Raw genomic sequence first — 19,420 nt, forward strand, 5'->3', positions numbered from 1 at the left:
TATGGTTTCAAGTTAATACGGTTATTTAACTTCTCTTCATTTAGGCATAAAATACAACGTAATACTGAAGGGGAAAAAAGAAAGAGTTCATTCATCTAATTTATAAACACAATATTTGGCTATAATCTTTAGTGTTGAGCACACTGAGATCAGGAGGTGGTGGAAGAAGAATTCAGATTCTAATCTCTTTTTTCACAGGTTTGTTTATTGTAGTATGGATGAAGCAATTCTGAAATTATTTTCAGTGTATTATTAGGTTGATGAATTTATAAATGTGTTGATGTTTTGGGGAACTCCAGCTCTCACATGGGAAAAGGTACTCGTAAGTATAGAACAGGAGAATGCAAGAAAGAACCTGTGGGGACAGATTAGAATTGGAGGTATTAATGTGAACTCATGATTGCTAAAATACTTTATACGTGTGTATGTGTATGTATATAGGCACATGTATATGGGTATATTTATGTATGTTTGTAGATATATGAATGCATATGTGCCTATACATACATATATTTTCTAGCCCTATTTGCTCATAAGGATTGGAAGCAAAGATACCCTGGTAGCATGTAACACTCCGGTCTTGATCTCTAACACCATATCCCACTAAAAGGAACTGGCCTTCTCAGAGAAGTGGCTGATTACAGGGCTGAGGCAGAATAAGTACAAGATGAGCCTAGAACTACTAGTTATGTGGGAAAGCAAGGAGGTACTCACAAGAATGATGTGAGCATATCACAAACACAGGAACCAGGTTGAAGAGGCTCCTACCGGCCAAATCTGGGACTGTTTAAGTACCAAAATAATCAAGTACATATTGAATTATAAACCATCAGGGGCGGGGAATAGGAATGCATGATTCCATAGTGATAATAAATAGGTAAATAAATGGAGAAAGGAAAGACTTTTGCTTATATTCTCATGTCAGGGATAATTGTGGAGGGAATGAGGGAGTTGGAAAACCATCATTTAACAAGCCTTATGATTCAGATTGAATCAGGCAACAATCATCATTGGAAGCTAAATCTAAGGGGAATTTTTTATCAGGAGCAAGATATTTTCATGCTCTTAGAAAGTGTCTCCCCACAGATTGTTTATTTAGTTGCAAGGAAAACAAAAAACTAATTGTACAGTAAAGAAATTGAGCAAAATCTTGATTGTATGATCAAAATTAATATAACAGTGAGGAACAGATGAACATCATGTACCTCCAGATGGGATACCCTACAAAGGACACATCCTCTGTGCACTATTCTGGCTGAGAATATATAACATTAACCTAATCACGAGAAAGCACTAGACAAATCCCAAATGTAGAAATGTTTTTAAAAAGTCAGGGTAGAGAGGGAGGAATGAACTCTATTCTTCAAAATGTCAGTGTGTGAAAGACAAAGGCTCTGGATATATTCTAGATTAAAAGAGGCTAAAGAGATATGACAACTAAATGCAATATCTGATCCTAGCCTGATCCTGTAGTAGAGGGAGTAAAGAGTTTTCTATAAATATAGGTCACTTTTAGGTCAACTGACAAAACTGGTGTATGGACAGTGGATTAGATAAAAGTATTATGTCATAAATTTATGTATTTAATAACCGTACTGTGGTAATATAATAAAATATCCTTCTTAGAAAATATGCACCAAAATATTTAGGGATAATGGACATGATATATATAATATACCCTCAGAAAGTTTCAAAAAATAATTATGTGTATGTAAATACACACATAGAGCACAAATGTTAAATGGAGTTAAATGTCGATAATAGGTGAATCTGGGTAAATGTTCTTTGACTTGTTTTATTTTTGCAACTTCTTGGTAGTTTGAAATTACTTTCAAATTAAAGTTAATTTTTTTTAAAAAGGCTGGTTAACAACTGGTTAAAGCAAGGTACAATGACTCAAATTTATAATATAAGCACATCCACTTACGAATTCGAAGAAAATTTCCACTATCTACTTTTATTGTCTTACTGTATTTCAGAAATAATAAACACTACTCACATAAGTAGAAAAACAAGTAAGTAAAATGTAGTGAAAGAGACTAAAACATACTGTGATTTTTTTTTTTTTTCCCCTCCAAGGTTCAGGATTCAGGGGATGTGATTACAGAAGGCAGGATTCGTGTGGTTTTCAGTATTCCATGTGAACCCAATCTTGATGCTTTAATACAAAACCAGCATGTGAGTACTATAGTCCGTATTATTTAATTTAGAATTGATTACCTTTAAAAATGTTAGAAGGATATTTTTGGTACCTCCTTTGAATTATTGCAAATATTTTATTTAACACTGATTAAATTCTCTCACAGTTACATCTAGTATTAATTAAAAATAAGTAGAATCTGTGCTCAAAACTTCATGCAAGTCTTTGGGGGAAAAAACTGCTGAAATCCCACTATTAATCTATAATGGTTGTTGTTAATGGTTGTTGGTAGTGTGGCTTGTGGGATCTTAGTTCCCTGACCAAGGATTGAACCCAGGCCCTCGGGAGTGAGAGCCCGGAGTCCTAACCACTGGACCGCCAGGGAATTCCCAGTGGCACATTGATTAGCATATCCTCTGGGAACAGACTTGGGTTTTTTTAAACCTTTCATAATTAATCAAGGTCTGCATTTGTAGTTACAAGTAACAAATGACCTTCTTGCGAAGGTTATATGTCTCTATTCAGCTAAAGATGAACAGTCCCTAGAGAAAATTGGGAAACTGCACTTAAGTTCATGGCACCCTTTTATTTTTCTCGGTTAAAATAAGGGGATGATCCTGATATCTATCATTTGTTTTTATTGATAGATTAGATAATTAGCTTGACTGAAATTAATTCACATTCAGCCAGCCGTTGCTACTTATATTTTATTTTTGCTAGTAGTAAAAATCTAAAACTTTATTTCCTGTGAAATGAGTTTAAGGCATTAGGCATCAGCATACCCATGAGGAACCTTTATGGAAGGCAGAGAAGTCCCTAAAATCTTGCCATCAGGTCTCTTTTGGAGAAATAATTCAGAAGGCATAGTCAGGAAATCAGGAGAGTGGCCCTTTAGATGAAGAAGCTGGAACTCTGTTTGGGAGTCAGTGGAGGCAGAAGAACTTGTTACTTCATCCCTGGCTTTTTTTTAGATCTGACAGAGCCTACCCAATTCTAAGGGTACAGGGTGGCTAGGCATGCCTTCTCCAGTATACTTTCTTTCTCTTTACATATCTTCTTTATCTTTTACTCAAGCCTTCTTTCTCTACTTTTTATTTTATAATTTCTAGGATATTTGTGGTGATTTAATTAACTTTAACTATACCGTAATCCAGTATTTTTCAAAAGGAGTACTAATTGTATTTTGAGCAGGACTACTGTGTATTAAATAGGACTGCCCTCTATATGGCAAGACAATTGGCATCTTGGTGCCTGGACACTAAGTGTTCTTAACCTGTGTCAGTTATTGTAACTGAATGTGCCTCAGCACATTTTCAGATATTTATTAGAAAAGTGGTGCTACCTGTGATAGAGAACTATTGCCTTAATTCTTCCTTTATATTCTGAAATTATTTCTATATCTGATAATATTTTTGATTGTGTTGCATTCTTTACTAGCATATTAATGTATTTTAATAGTGACTTTATGTTCCAGGCCACTAAAAAAATTTATCCATTTAGGGGTCATTGTAGACATGACCATTAAAAAAATAATGGTGGAAAATAATTCCTTACCATTCTCTGTAAATTTTGCTTTGTTGATGATAAAATATCCTTACATTCCCATGAAATAAGAATATAAATTATTTGTATAATTTATTAAATATAGTATATTTATTAGATTTGTATATTCATTTACATGAACATAGTATATGAAATCCATATAAAATAAGTATGTCCTATTATTATTACATACATAATGTTAGGAGTATATGGTAGCTTACCGTAGTTGGTACTGGATTTGTGAGTAATTTACTTCCTGGTTAAAAGTTGTATGATCTGATCATTTTTTTTTGAATTTGACTATCTTCATAGTTTCTTCCCGTAAGTACACAAATAAAGGTTACATTTCATTGACTGGATTATATTAACAATGTATTAATTATGAGCCTATTCATACTTATTTTCATATGATAATAAATGATTAGGGGAAACAAATATTACTTATATCTATATATGGACACTCAGTTTTGCTCAGTAGCAACTATTTTGATGACATACTCATGTTTTAATTCAATGTAATAATTATCAAGACCTCAATTTTTCCCAGGTATTTTACCAGGTCCTTCACCAGGTCCTTCTTAGAACATGAAAATTAATTTTTAAAAAATAGTTCTTGCCTACAGAGTTTGCCGTTTAGTACTTACTGTAGAGTTTATTTCTTGAGGCAGTTTCACAAACTGTATGTTTCCTCCCCCTTTCATTCATCCTTGGGAATTCTGTTCTTTAAGGAGAGAGAGGAGCAGAAATACTCTGCCTATAAATCCTTTAACAAAAAGCAGGGTGTGGGGGTAACAGGTCACTTACTTTTGAGAATCCTTACCTTGCCACAATCCAAAATGTTAGTGATGTCTTATCTCCAGATTTTAAAGGTAAAGAAATGCTGCTTTAATGCTTTGTGTTTCCATAATTGACCTTTTTGTTTTTATATTTAAAGAAATATTCTATAAAGTACAACCCAGGATATGTGTTGGCCAGTCGCCTTGGAGTGAGTGGATACCTTGTTTCAAGGTTTACAGGAAGTATTTTTATTGGAAGAGGATCTAGGAGAAAGTAAGTTTATGTTAGAGAAATTTACTTAAAGTGGCAGAAAAAAATTAAATAATAAAGATAAAATGGTTAATATTTCAGTATTTATTTTCTCTTATTAATTGCTCTGAATTTTCTTTAAAAATTATGCATAGATTCCTCTGATGGTGATCTTTTATCTAAATGGCACATGCTTTAGGTGGTTGGAAAGACAGTTCTTATTTTTAGCAGTTAACAAATTGAACCTTGAAAAAAGGTATCAGAAGGTGTGTGTGAATCTCAATTATATATTTCCCTGCATTTCCTTATTTCATTCTCCTCTCAATTACATAATCTATTTGTATGCTTTGTTAGCTTGGGTTTTGAAGCCTTTCCTCTAGTTTTTCCACTACTGCTACTTTGGAAATAACCATGATAAATAACTAAAACGTAGAAAACCAATCAAGACTAAACTTTTCTAAAAATTGAAAGCAAAGCTTTTTATTCTTTGAACAAAATTTTAAAACTTTTGTGTGTATGTGTGTGTGTGGTTTAAATTCAGCCCTCATGGAGACCATAAAGCAAATGTGGGTTTGAATCTCAAATTCAACAAAAAAAATGAGGAGGTACCTGGATATACTAAGAAAGTTGGAAGTGAATGGATGTATTCATCTGCAGCAGAACAACTTCTTGCAGAGTACTTGGAGAGGTAAGTGCCTAGCAAGATCTTGCTAGGCATCCAAAAATGTAGGAATGTGATAACTATTTTGCCTTGGTGATAAGAAAAATGTTTCCTTTAGTAAAATGTGACATATGTGAATATAAACTTCACCTTAGTGTCATGAAGCATCATAGCCACTAGTTACAATAGAGTAGAAAAATACTGTACTTATATTATTCAAAATTAAAAAGGGTGATGAGAATTGGCCTCCTTTTAATTAAAAATTTCCTTAACTTACTATCGTAAATTATTCACTACTCTGCATGTCTGTGTCAGTAGTAAGAGGATTGGTATGGATAAACAAAACAACTCTTGGCATAGTGAATTTTCTCAAAACTCCAGCTGGACAATAGATGACTATCCTAGAATTACTGAATTTTATTGCTGAAATAGTCTAAGAAATCAACAAGTCTCAGCTCCTCGTTATAAAAATGAGAAATCTAAGTAGCAAGATTTACTGAGTTAGTGTCAACGATTCATAGGAAATTCTCTACTTCTGATTAACAATTGAATGTTCTGTCCATTGTTCCACTGGTTTCTAACCTTCTCATATTTGAGGATCCCTGTTTTAGTTTCCTAGAGCTGCCTTAACAAAATACCACAAACTGGGTGGCTTAAAATGACAGAAATTATTGTCTCACAGTTCTGAACACCAGAGTCCAAAATCAAGATGTTGATAGGGCCACGCCTCCCCTGAAAGTGCTGGGGAAGGACCTGTTCCATACCTGTCTCCTAGCTTCCTGTAGCCTCACGAGTTTTGTTCCTTAGCCTATAGATGCATCACCCCAGTCTTCCATCTTCACATGGTTTTCTCCTTTTGTGTCTTCATATCATCTATTTTTTTAATTTTAATTTTATTGGAGTATAGTTGATTTACAATGTTGTGTTAGTTTCAGGTGTACAGCAAAGTTATTCAGTTATACATATACATATATTCATTCTTTTTTAGATTATTTTCTCTTATAGGTTATCACAGAATATTGAATAGAGTTCCCTGTGCTATACAGTATGTCCTTGTTGGTTATCTATCTTATATAAGTAGTGTGTGTATGTTCATCCCAAGCTCCTGATTTATCCCTCCCCGCCACATTTCCCCCTTTGGTAACCACAAGTTTGTTTTGGATACCTGTAAGTCTGTTTCTGTTTTGTAAATAAGTTCATTTGTATCATTTTTTTAAAAATTAGATTCCACATATGAGTGATATCATGTCTTTGTCTGACTTGCTTCACTTAGTATGATAATCTCTAGGTCCATCCATGTTGCTGCAAATGGCATTATTTCATTCTTTTTTATAGCTGAGTAATATTCCATTGTATATACATACCACATCTTCTTTATCCATTTCTCTGTTGATGGACATTTAGGTTGCTTCCATGTCTTGGCTATTGTAAATAATAGTACTGCAATGAACATTGGGGTGTATGTGTCTTTTCGGATTATGGTTTTCTCCAGATATATGCCCAGGAGTGGGATTGCTGGATCATATGGTAGTTCTGTTTTTAGTTTTTTAAGGAACCTCTATACTCTTCTCCATAGTTGTTGTTCCAATTTACATTCCTACCAACAGGGTAAGAGGGTTCCCTTTTCTCCACACCCTGTCCAGCGTTTACTGTTTGTGGAATTTTTGTTGATGGCCATTCTGACCTGTGTGAGGTAATACCTCATTCTAGTTTTGATTTACATTTCTCTGATAATTAGCGATTTGAGCATCTTTTCATGTGCTTTTTGGCCATCTTTATGTCTTCTTTGGAAAAATGTCTATTTAGATCTTCTGCCCATTTTTTGATTGGGTTGCTTATTTTTTTCACATAGAGCTGCATGAACTGTTTGTGTATTTTGGAGATTAATCCCTTGTCAGTCGCTTCATTTGCAAATATTTTATCCCCTTCTAAGGGTTGTCTTTTCGTTTTGTTTATGGTTTCCTTTGCTGCATGTCATCTTTCCTTTGTTTCTGTCTCTGTGTCCAAATTTCCCCTTTTTATAAGGACACTGGTCATATTGGATTAGGGCCTATCCTAATGACATTTTAGTTTGATTACTTCTTTTAAAATCCTATTTCAAAATAAAGTCAGATTCTGAGGTACTAGGAGTTGGAACTTCACTATGTCTTATGTTGGGGTGGGGGTGGGGGAGACATTTCAACTGCATATTACCATCTAAAAATTCAGATAATTTCTTCTATTTACCTCCATGTTTCCTTAAAAATGTCATATTTAGACTGCTTTTTCTTGATTTTTCAAGTTGACATATGCATTGATTTCGTACCATGAATGATGAAGCTTTAGCTTTCTTTTACCAGCCCCACTCCCCATTCCCTTACCTCCCTACACACATGAACACATTTCCCCTCTCATTATAGTTTCATCACAATTTTTTAAATTAAATCTGTTTTTAAGGTTTAGTCGATTAAGATAATGTAAATGGTCACCTCTGGATCTTGTAGAGTATTGCATTTCCTTTCTTGTACACATTTTTGTTTTTTCTGTGTTGTTTATTCATTTGTTTCTTATCTATGTTCACGTAACCAATGCGGCCCCAAACTCTGTGCCATAGCTGGAAAATTTAATACAGTCAAACAGATCATGTGACCTCTCAGTTCCATTTTCTTCTTGTATACTTCCTCTGAAAACTGTCTTTCTGGGCTTCCCTGGTGGCGCAGTGGTTGAGAGTCTGCCTGCCAATGCAGGGGACACGGGTTCGTGCCCCGGTCCGGGAAGATCCCACATGCCGCGGAGTGGCTGGGCCCGTGAGCCATGGCCGCTGAGCCTGCACGTCCGGAACCTGTGCTCCGCAACGGGAGAGGCCACAACAGAGGCCTGCGTATCACAAAAAAAAAAAAAAAACTTTCTTCCTGCTTCAGTGTGAACTAATTGCTCTCCTGGGCTGTTGTACAGCTTTCATTCAAGTTTCTCTTTACTGTCATCCTAGGAATTCCCTTCACCATTCTTCTGCATAGGATTCCTTTATTTCCTGGCTTTCATGCTTTATTCCTTCTGATTTATGTCTCCATTTTGATGGAGCACTTATGCCAGTGGCTTCCTGAGAAAGCTTACATGTCTGGAAATTTCTTTAAACCTCCCTGATACTTGGTTGATAACTCGCCTGGGTCTAGAATCCTAGATTGGAGATTATTTTCCTTCAGAATTTGAAAAGCGCTGCTCCATTCTCGTGTTTCCTTTGCTGTCAAGAAGTCTTGTGTTATTCTGATTCTTAATCTTTGTGCATGATCTATTTTTCATTTTCTGAAATCTTTTTAGACTCTTCCCTTTACCAATACTATTTAATAATGTGAAGATGTGTGCCTTGGAATGGGTCTTTTTTCTTTCATTTTGCCGTTCAGCCCTTTCAGACTTGAAACTGATGCCCTTCCATTCTGAGAAACTTCCTTGTATTATTTCTTTGATAATTTCCTCCTCACCATTTTGTTGTTGTTGTCATTCTCTCTTTCTAGGACTCCTTTTGATAGATGTTAGACCTTCTGGATTAATTCTCCTAATTTTCTTATCTCTTTTCATCCATTTTCTGTATTGTTATACTCCTACTCTGTGGGAGATTTCTTCAGCTTTAACTTATTTTTTATTTTTATTTAATCATTTTTAATTTCTAGAAGTGTTTCCTTATTCTCTGGCATTCCTTTTTTGTAGCATCTTGTTCTTATAATGAGTGAAATATCTTCTTTTATTTCTCTGAAGATAGTAATCTAGATTTTCTTCTATTCTTAATATTTTCTGTTTACTACAAATTGCTTTTTGTTTTCCTTTTCTGTTTGATTTGATCTCTCCTTTCATGTTAAAGATTTTTTTTTTTTTGGTCTTGTGGTTCTTTAGTGTCTTGCCATATTTACTATTCAGTGATTAAAAAGCTGACTGGAAATTTAATGTGCTTCAGTGAGGCTTCTCTGGTGGGACTTGGCTGTTTCAGCAGAGCATCTCCAAATATCACTACCTATATGTATATCTTTTCTCTTGAGCTGGGTAGTTTTCCCAGAAAGGTATTCTGCAGCCTTTTTCTTGGAGGACAGATATGGAGAACAAAACTGACTTCCAGTGTTCTGGAAATTAACCAGAGAAAGGGGGTCTCATTACATAGTGGATACTGTGGTACACACCCAGATGTCTCTTCACGACTCAGGACCTATTCCCTGGGCAGCAGGAATGCTGCTGTCTCACAGCCCTCAGCAGTGAGCCCTCTTCAGGAATTGCCTGACAGAAGAGAACTGCCTCACCTAAAGTTATGTCCCTTTCCCACAACAGCCACACATCCAATACCTCATCAACAAGAAGATGTAAAGGCTCAGCCATCCTGATTGCCCCAGTTCAGGATAAGTCTGAGGAGCCATCCTACTTTGAGATCTCTATGCTACTGGCCAAGGAGTTCATTAAGATTGAACCACAGCCCAACTTCTCCCTGTACCCAATTCCCCTTCCTTCCTTCCCTTCCACAGGTGTTGTTTTGACAGAACACACTAATAAACTTCTTCCATGTTTATCTCCATCTCAGTCTGCTTCTTAAAGATGTTATACTTCCTAGCCTGCTTCCTAGTGGCATGTTGTATAGTAGTTATATTTTCACTGATCCCCTGTTTTCAGTAGGGCACCTATCCTCTCTTCCTCATGCCCCACCCATCCAGTTTCCTGTGCCTGGAGTACCCAAGGCTCAAGCAGCCCCTATTTAGCCTCTCTGAAAGTAAACTACAGGATTTACGCTGAGGTGGAGGTGACTGCCTAACTGCTTATTATACAAAATTTTCAACTAAAAGCCTGTTAAACCCACCCCATACTGCAGCATCAAAATGTGTGAAGCCCATTACTCCTGAGCTTTTGCAGACTTCCACAGTTCACATCAGCTTGCTTCTTGTTGACTTCCCACTCTGGTGACTTAGGGTACAGCTTATTCCTATCTGTCAAGTCAGTTCATACTTATCTATGCAGTTTTCAGTTTCTAAAATTTTGTTAACTCAACATGTACTATCAGATTCTCTGCTACTCTCTTCATCTGTCTTTACAGGTCCATGCCCTTTTTTCTACTTTACTATTCTTTTAGCAGGGTGGGAAGGGAGCAGAAATAAGCACATGTGTTCAGTCTGCTACGTGTATTTGAAAGTACAGTTAGAGAACAATGGAATTTTGAGGAATATCAGAATAAACTTTTAATGGATTTTCATTTGCCCTTTTGTGGAGTGCTCTAGCTTCATTGTGAAAACTAGAAAATGAACCTGTGTACATTATTTTTGTCCATTTATCACCTGTCATTGTAGTCTAAGAGGGATAGAGTCAGTGATTGAAGTTTATAAGTAATCATAGTTTAATTATACTTAAGAATTGAATCATTTCTCTCTCATCTTTTTTTGAGGGCCTATGAATACTTTCAATCTTTTGGTCTCTATCCCTTATATGTATACTTAATTGGTCCTCAGTATATTTAATATATCCCCTTAGGATCCAGAAATTTGATAGGAAGTTTATATGAAATTAGCCATATTTTTTAAAGCAGTATTTTTGTTTGTTTGTTTGTTTGTTCGGCTAGAGCTCCAGAACTGTTTAGTTATATAGCCAAAAATAGCCAAGAGGATGTCTTCTATGAAGACGACATTTGGCCTGGAGAAAATGAGAATGGGTAAGCAAAATTTTTGAGATTTATTGCTGCATAGTTCACCTTAGTGGTTCTACTGAAGGGTAGTAGTTAGTTTATCAAGAATTTATTTTACTCTTGGGGGGAGGGTTTTGTATTGTTTTGTTCTTGCTTTAAGATCTTAATATGATTTTTTATTTCATTTATATCAGTAAAGTACTTTTAAACGAATTTTTGTGTTTTTTTTAATTACTGAGAAATAACATGTCCATGTTTATATTGGATTCATAATTAGCCCCAATTAAGTGGTGTGATTAATTATATATTTGATATCTTTTATACTTCACAGCCCTCAGAAAGTTCATATCAGGCCTTTTATATAAACCCTTAGAAAGTTTCAATTAATGTGAAAAAATTATTGTTTTTAATATAGTGCTGAGAAAGTTCAAGAAATTATTACTTGGCTAAAGGGACATCCTGTCAGTACTTTGTCTCGTTCTTCTTGTGATTTACAAATTCTGGATGCAGCTATTGTTGAGAAAATTGAAGAAGAAGTTGAAAAGTGCAAGGTACTAATTTTCAATAACGAAGATTATAGATGAGATTTGAAGTTAAATGAACTATATGTTATCTTACAAATAATTTATTTGTATTTCAATCAAATAAAACATATACTCAGTGATTCTAAATTATGTCAAAATATTCTGTAATTTAAAAAAATATTCCAGCCTTTTCCAGTGTCCGTTAAGTTTGTCTAAATAAATATAAATGCACATCTTTTTTCTTTTGGCCACACCCTGTGGCATGTGGGATCTTAGTTCCCCGACCAGGGATCGAACCCATGCCCCTTGCATTGGGAGCGTGGAGTCTTAACCACTGGAACACCAGGGAAGTCCCTAAAGCCATAGCATTTAAATTTTATGTCCTTGTAGTGTTTCTAATTTTAAGAATTAATATTTTGTGAGTCTAGTCAATAGAAAGTTTGTGATTGAGAAATAAGGTTAATTCCCTGTTCTTTCCTATTCTAAGTTCTTTAAAAGATACAGTTCATCTTTTTATAGAACTTAAAAAATATATTTATTTCACTTTTATTTCCCACTGATAAACTCTTTCAGTTACTAAGTATTTTTGAAATCCCACTTAAACTATCCTTTTTTTATGTCTTGATTTTAAAAAGCAGTGACCTGTGTAGGCTTAACTTTTATCTGTTTTGATTCCCTGTCTTGATGCAATAGAAAATGGGTTAATTTTATTCCTTTTTTTAACTTACAATTTTATTTTTCACATATTTGCCTTTTTATTAAAATGATGTTGCTTTCCTAACACAGTGCTCTCTTGTTTGAACTAATAGCAGAGTAAGTTAAGAACTGGTCTCTCACGTCATTTTCCCCCATCCCTCTTTCAGTACTTAAAACCTTAGGCAAGATAGTTAACTTTTCCATGCCTCCATTTCCTGATTGGTAAAATAAGAATAAAATAGTCCTCATATAGTCCTCAAAAGAATTAACTGAGTTAATACATATAAACTCCTAATAATGCCTAGCTATTATTATTTGAATTCTCTTATCACATGCTCAAGAGCTATGAATTCAGTCTGGAAAATCACCACTAGGTGACTCTTTAAGAAAAAATGTAAGGCTCAGAGCCAAGAGTTTGATATTTTGAAAGGTTAATGATATTCAGCTGAGGATAGAAAGCCTGTATTTCTTTTTAATTGTCTTTCAATGTAAAGTCTGTTTGTCCAGTATGGTTTTTGAAATGAGTTTTCCACTTAACAAAAGTTTATAGCTTTAAGCCCTCAAATTTTATTTGAACCCATTTGGATGCAGAGCTTTCTAAAATGTTTTACACATTCTCCCCTTACTTTGCTAACTGAAGATACACATACAAAGTTGTAGTCTATTATTTTGATTACAACATTTTTTAAATGTATGTACATGTAGATAAGCCAAGACTTTTTTATTAAACCTGTTAATGAGTCAAGGAGGAGCAGTTATGAGTGACTTTTTTTTTTTTCCCTTTTCAGTGTTATATTGTTATTAGGGTAATAAAAGAAGGAGAAAAAACTAAAAAAATGGACATAACATTCTGAATATAATTTAAACTTTTCTTTTTAATGCAGCGTCATCATTAAAGGTATCCCTAGTTTTCTTATTGACAGTGGTTCTCAAACTCAGCTAATTATCAAAATTACTGGAGGAGCTTTTTAAAAAACAGGCATTCTGGATTCCACCCTCAGAGCAGTACTTCTTGAACTTTGCAAATGAATCACTGGGGGATCTTGTTAAAATACAGATTCTGATTCAGTAGCTCTAGGATAAGCAGCTCTTGATATTCTGCATTTCTAACAAGCTCCCAGGTGATCACACTTTCAGTAGTCATTCCCCAGAACTTCTCATTTTAGTAGCTGTAGGTTGGGGCCTGTAGTGAAAATGCCCTAGTCTATTAATTTGCCTAATGAGTCAGGTTTGAATGCCATATTTTCTAATCAATGCTGTAATTATAGTAATCATGCCTAGGTATGTGTTAGAACATATGGGTTATTTTTTCATATGCAATCCTCCAGGCACAGTTCTTGTGTCTGCTTTTTTAAATTACTTTAAATCTTTTCTCATATTCTTTTTTCTTGCTATTGTCGTTAGGCACCAGTTGTACTCTATCAGTACTTCTAGTCTGCTATGCCCTGGAAACATAGACACCTTGTCAGTAAGACCTTCACTTTTCACCCTATTTAAAATTTCAGTCTCTCCCCACACTGCTGATCCCCCTTCTCTGCTTTTATTTTCCTCTATGCTTTTTATCTTCAAACATGCTATGTTTTTTCCCTTAGTTTGTTTCTTGTATGTCTCCCTCAACTAGAATAGAAGAACAGTTCACTGTTCTATCTCCAGTACCTAAATCAATAAATGGCACATAAATAGAACTCAGTAAATATTTATTGATAGATAGAAATGAAATATCTCTATAATAAAAGAAAATAGACTCTGTTTAAAGGCTGGAGCATTTTACAGTATATAAATACAAGAACTCTATAGTACATGGACTCTGTAGCTTAGGGCTGTTTTGTGCCCTTTTGTACTTATGTCCATAAGCAATAGTCTAAAAATAGGTGACTATCGTTACAAGTAAACTGCTGCCATTTTTCTTATCAGGTAAGAATTCACTTTTTGAAAATATTTAATGTAAATCGTAGTAATGGATTGCAATGGTTATAAAGTATTCTCACTTTTTTTTTTTACACAGTATATTTTTCCCTGTTAATTTTTTTTAATAGATCTTTATTGGAGTATAATCACTTCACAATACTATGTTAGTTTCTGCTGTACACCAAAGTGAATCAGCCATATGCATACACACGTCCCCATATCCCCTCCCTCTTGAGCCTCCCTCCCATCCTCCCTATCCCACCCCTCCAGGTCATCACAAAGCACTGATGTAATGTAAAGTCTATTTGTCCAGTATGGTTTTTGAAATGAGTTTTCCACTTAACAAAAGTTTATAGCTTTAAGCCCTCAAATTTTATTTGAACCCATTTGGATGCAGAGCTGATCAGCAGGAGCTGATCTCCCTGTGCTATGCAGCTGCTTCCCACTATCTAACTATTTTACATTCGGAGTGTATATATTGTCAATGCTACTCTCACTTCACCCCAGCTTCGCCCCTCCCACCCTGTGTCCTCAGGTCCATTCTCTATGTCTACATCTTTATTCCTGCCCTGCAACTAGGTTCATCCGTACCATTTTTTTTTCTAGATTCCATATGTATGCGTTAGCCTACGGTATTTGTTTTTCTCTTTCTGACATACTTCACTCTATTGACAGACTCTGGGTCCATCCACCTCACTACAAATAACTCAATTTCGTTTCTTTTTATGGCTGAGTAATATTCCATTGTATATATGTGTCACATCTTCTTTTCTTTTATAAAGTGAAAAGTGGTGTTTTTTTAAATTTATTTATTTTATTTTTGGCTGCATTGGGTCTCTGTTGGGACGCAGGCTTTTCTCTAGTTGCGGCGAGCAGGGGCTACTCTTCATTGTGGTGCGCGTTGTGGTGCCGTGGCTCCTCTTGCTGCGGAGCACGGGCTCTAGGCACGTGGGCTCAGTAGTTGTGGCTCACGGGCTCTAGGGCACAGGCTCAGTAGTTGTGGCACACAGGCTTAGTTGCTCCGCGGCATGAGATCTTCCCGGGCCAGGGCTCGAACCTGTGTCCCCTGCATTGGCAGGCGGATTCTTAACCGCTGTGCCACCAGTGAAGCCCGCCACATCTTCTTTATCCATTCATCTGTCAATGGATATTTAGGTTGCTTCCATGTCCTGGCTGTTGTAAATAGAGCTGTAATGAACATTGTGGTACACGACTCTTTTTGAATTATGGTTTTCTCAGGGTATATGCCCAGTAGTGGGATTCCTGGGTCATATGGTAGTTCTATTTTTAGTTTTTTAAGGAACATCCATACAGTTCTCCATAGTGGTTGTATCAATGTACATTCCCACCAACAGTGCAGGAGGGTTCCCTTTTCACCACACCCTTTCCAGCATTTATTGTTTCTACATTTTTTGATAACTGCCATTCTGACTGGTGTGACATGATAACCTCGTTGTAGTTTTGATTTGCATCTCTCTAATAATTAGTGATGTTGAGCATCTTTTCATGTGGCTCTTGGCCATCTGTATGTCTTCCTTGGTGAAATGTCTGTGTAGGTCTTCTGCCCATTTTTTAATTGGATTGGTTGTTTTTTTGATATTGAGCTCCATGAGCTGTTTGTATATTTTGGACATTAATCCTTTGTCTGTTGTTTCATTTGCAAGTATTCTCTCCCATTCTGAGGGTTGTCTTTTTCTCTTGTTTATGGTTTCCTTTGCTGTGCAAAAGCTTTTAAGTTTAATTAAGTCCCATTTACTTATTTTTGTTTTTATTTCCATTACTCTAGGAGGTGGATCAAAAGAGATCTTGCTGTGGTTTATATCAAAGAGTATTTTTCCTATGTTTTCCTCTAACAGTTTTATAGTGTCTGGTCTTACATTTAGGTCTTTAATCCATTTGGAGTTTATTTTTGTGTATGGTGTTAGGGAGTGTTCTAATTTCATTCTTTTACATGTAGCTGAGCAGTTTTCCCAGCACCACTTATTGAAGAGGCTGTCTTTTCTCCATTGAATGTTTTTGCCTCCTTTGTCATAAAGTAGGTGACCATATGTGCGTGGGTTTATCTCTGGGCTTTCTATCCTGTACCATTGCTCTATATTTCTGTTTTTGTACCAGTACCATATTGTCTTGATTACTGTACCTTTGTGGTATATAGTTTGAGGTCAGGGAGCCTGATTCCTCCAACTCTGTTTTTCTTTCTCAAGATTGCTTTGGTTATTCGGGGTCTCTTTTGTTTCCATACGAATTGTAAAATTCTCTGTTCTAAGTCTGTGAAGAATGCCTTTGGTAGTTTGATAGGGATTGCATTGAATCTGTATTGAGCATGATGCTTGCTGTGGGTGTGTCACATATGACCTTTATTATGTTGACGTAGGTTCCCTCTATGCCAATTTTCTGGAGAGTTTTTATCATAAATGGGTGTTGAATTTTGTCAAAAGCTTTTTCTGCATCTGTTGAGATGATCATATGTTTTTTATTCCTTAATTTGTTAATGTGGTGTACCACATTGACTGATTTGCGTATATTGAAGAATCCTTGCATCCCTGGGATAAATCCCACTTGACCATGGTGTATGATCCTTTTAATGTGTTGTTGAATTCTGTTTGCTAGTATTTTGTTCAGGATTTTTGCATCTATGTTCATCAGTGTATTGGTCTATAATTTTCTTTTTTTGTGATATCTTTTTCTGGTATTGATATCAGGGTGATGGTGGCTTCGTAGAATGAATTTGGGAATGTTTCTCCCTCTGCAATTTTTGGGAAGAGTTTGAGAAGGATCGGTGTTAGCTCTTCTCTAAATGTTTGATGGAATTTGCCTGTGAAGCCATCTGGTCCTGGACTTTTGTTTGTTGGAAGATTTTAAATTACGGTTTCAATTTCAGTGCTTGTGATTGGTCTGTTTATATTTTCTAATTCTTCCTGGTTTAGTCTTGGAAAATTGTACCTTTCCAAGAGTTTGTCCATTTCTTCGTGGTTGTCCATTTTATTGGCATATAGTTGTTTGTAGTAGTCTCTTATAATCCTTTGTATTTCTGCAGTGTCAGTTTTGATTTCTCCTTTTGCATTTCTAATTTTACTGATTTGTATCCTCTCCCTTTTTTTCCTGATGAGTCTGGCTAAGGATTTATCAATTTTGTTTATATTCTCAAAAAACCAACTTTTAGTTTTATTGATCTTTGCTATTGTTTTCTTCATTTCTATTTCATTTATTTCTGCTCTGATTTTTATGATTTCTTTCCTTCTGCTGACTTTGGGTTTTTTTAATTCTTCTTTCTGTAATTGTTTTCAGTGTGAGGTTAGATTGTTTATTTGAGATTTTTCTCGTTTCTTGAGGTGAGATTGAATTGCTATAAACTTCCCTCTTAGAACTGCTTTTGCTGCATCCCGTAGGTTTTGGGTCATCGTGTTTTCATTGTCATTTGTTTCTATGTATTTTTTTTATTTCTTCTTTGATTTCTTCAGTGATCTCTTGGTTATTTAGTAGTGCACTGTTTAACCTCCATGTATTTGTGTTTTTTACAGTTCTTTTTCCTGTAATTGATTTCCAGTCTCATAACATTGTGGTCAGAAAAGATGCTTGATACAATTTCAATTTTCTTAAATTTTCTGGGGCTTGATTTGTGACCTAAGATGTGATCTATCCTGGAGAATGTTCCATGTGCACTTGAGAAGAAAGTGTATTCTCCCACTTTTGGGTGGAATGTTCTATAAATATCAATTAAATCTACCTGGTCTATTGTGTTAATTTAAAGCTGTGTTTCCTTATTTATTTTCTGTTTGGATGATCTTTCCATTGGTGTAAGTGGGGTGTTAAAGTCCCCTACTATTGTGTTACTGTCAATTTCTCGTTTTGTGTTTGTTAGCATTTGCCTTATTTATTGAGGTGCTCCTATGTTGGGTGCATATACATTTTTTTTTTTACTTTATTTTATTTTTGGCTGCGTTGGGTCTTCATTGCTGTTAGTGGGCTTACTCTAGTTGCAGCAAGCGAGTGCTACTCTTCGTTGTGGTGCATGGGCTTCTCATTATAGTGGCTTCTCTTGCTGTGGAGCATGGGCTCTAGGCTTGCAGGCTCAGTAGTTGTGGCACACGGGCTCAGTAGTTGTGGCTCATGGGCTCTAGAGTGCAGGCTCAGTACTTTTGGCGCACGGGCTCAGTTGCTCCGCAGCATGTGGAATCTTCCCAGACCAGGGCTCAAACCCGTGTCCCCTGCATTGGCAGGCGGATTCTTAACCACTGTGCCACCAGGGAAGCCCCATAAACATTTATAATTGTTATATCTTCTTCTTGGATTGATCGTTTGATCATTATGTAGTGTCCCTCGTTATATCTTATAACAGTCTTTATTTTAAAGTCTGTTTTATCAGACACAAGTATTGCTACTCCAACTGTCTTTTGATTTCCATTTGCATGGAATATCTTTTTCCATCCCTTCACTTTCAGTCTGTATGTGTCCCTAGGTCTGAAGTGGGTCTCTTGTAGACAGCATATATATGGGTCTTGTTTTTTTATATATTCAGCCAGTCTGTGTCTTTTGGTTGGGGCATTTAATCCATTTACATTTAAGGTAATTATCGATATGTATGGTCCTATTACCATTTACTGAATTGTTTCGGGTTGTTCTTGTAGGTCTTTTCCTTCTCTTGTGTTTCTTGCCTAGAGAAGTTCCTTTAGCATTTGTTGTAAAGCTGGTTTGGTGGTGCTGAACTCTCTCAGCTTTTGCTTGTCTGTAAAGGTTTTAATTTCTCCATCAAATCTGAATGAGATCCTTGCCGGGTAGAGTAATCTTGGTTGTAGGTTTTTTTCCTTCATCACTTTAAATATGTCCTGCAACTCCCTTCTGGCCTGTAGCATTTCTGCTGAAAGATCAGATGTTAACCAAATATTTTCTCAGACCCTTTCTTTTTCTCTTCTTCTTCTGGGACCCCTATAATTCGATTGTTGGTGAATTTAGTGTTGTTCCAGAGGCTTCTGAGATTGTCTTCAATTCTTTTCATTCTTTTTTCTTTATTCTGCTCCTCGGCAGTTATTTCCACCATTTTGTCTTCCAGCTCACCTATTTGTTCTTCTGTCTTAGTTACTCTGTTACTGATTCCTTCTAGTGTATTTTTCATTTCAGTTATTGTGTTGTTGTGTCTTGGTGTGTTTTTCCTAGGGTTTATCCTGTATGGAACTCTGTGCTTCCTGGACTTGGGTGACTGTTTCCCACGTTAGGGAAGTTTTCGAGTATAATCTCTTCAAATATTTTCTCAGACCCTTTCTTTTTCTCTTCTTCTTCTGGGACCCCTATAATTC

General features: G+C 35.8%; 1 protein-coding gene across 3 annotated transcripts in view; it reads left to right on the forward strand.

The window, feature by feature from the left end:
- The window catches only part of XRN1 (5'-3' exoribonuclease 1), a 104,223-nt gene that overhangs the window by 45,783 nt on the left and 39,020 nt on the right, over nucleotides 1-19,420 (forward strand). For all 3 annotated transcript variants that reach the window (XM_028489069.2, XM_024131807.3, XM_024131809.3), the window contains exons 23-27: nucleotides 2,080-2,178; nucleotides 4,617-4,732; nucleotides 5,250-5,396; nucleotides 10,936-11,025; nucleotides 11,414-11,549. In XM_028489069.2, the coding sequence (XP_028344870.1) occupies nucleotides 2,080-2,178; nucleotides 4,617-4,732; nucleotides 5,250-5,396; nucleotides 10,936-11,025; nucleotides 11,414-11,549 (588 nt within the window). The remainder of the gene's footprint in view (nucleotides 1-2,079; nucleotides 2,179-4,616; nucleotides 4,733-5,249; nucleotides 5,397-10,935; nucleotides 11,026-11,413; nucleotides 11,550-19,420) is intronic.

This window comes from Physeter macrocephalus, chromosome 1 (assembly GCF_002837175.3).
Source record: "Physeter macrocephalus isolate SW-GA chromosome 1, ASM283717v5, whole genome shotgun sequence".
Classification (NCBI taxonomy): Eukaryota; Metazoa; Chordata; class Mammalia; order Artiodactyla; family Physeteridae; genus Physeter; species Physeter macrocephalus.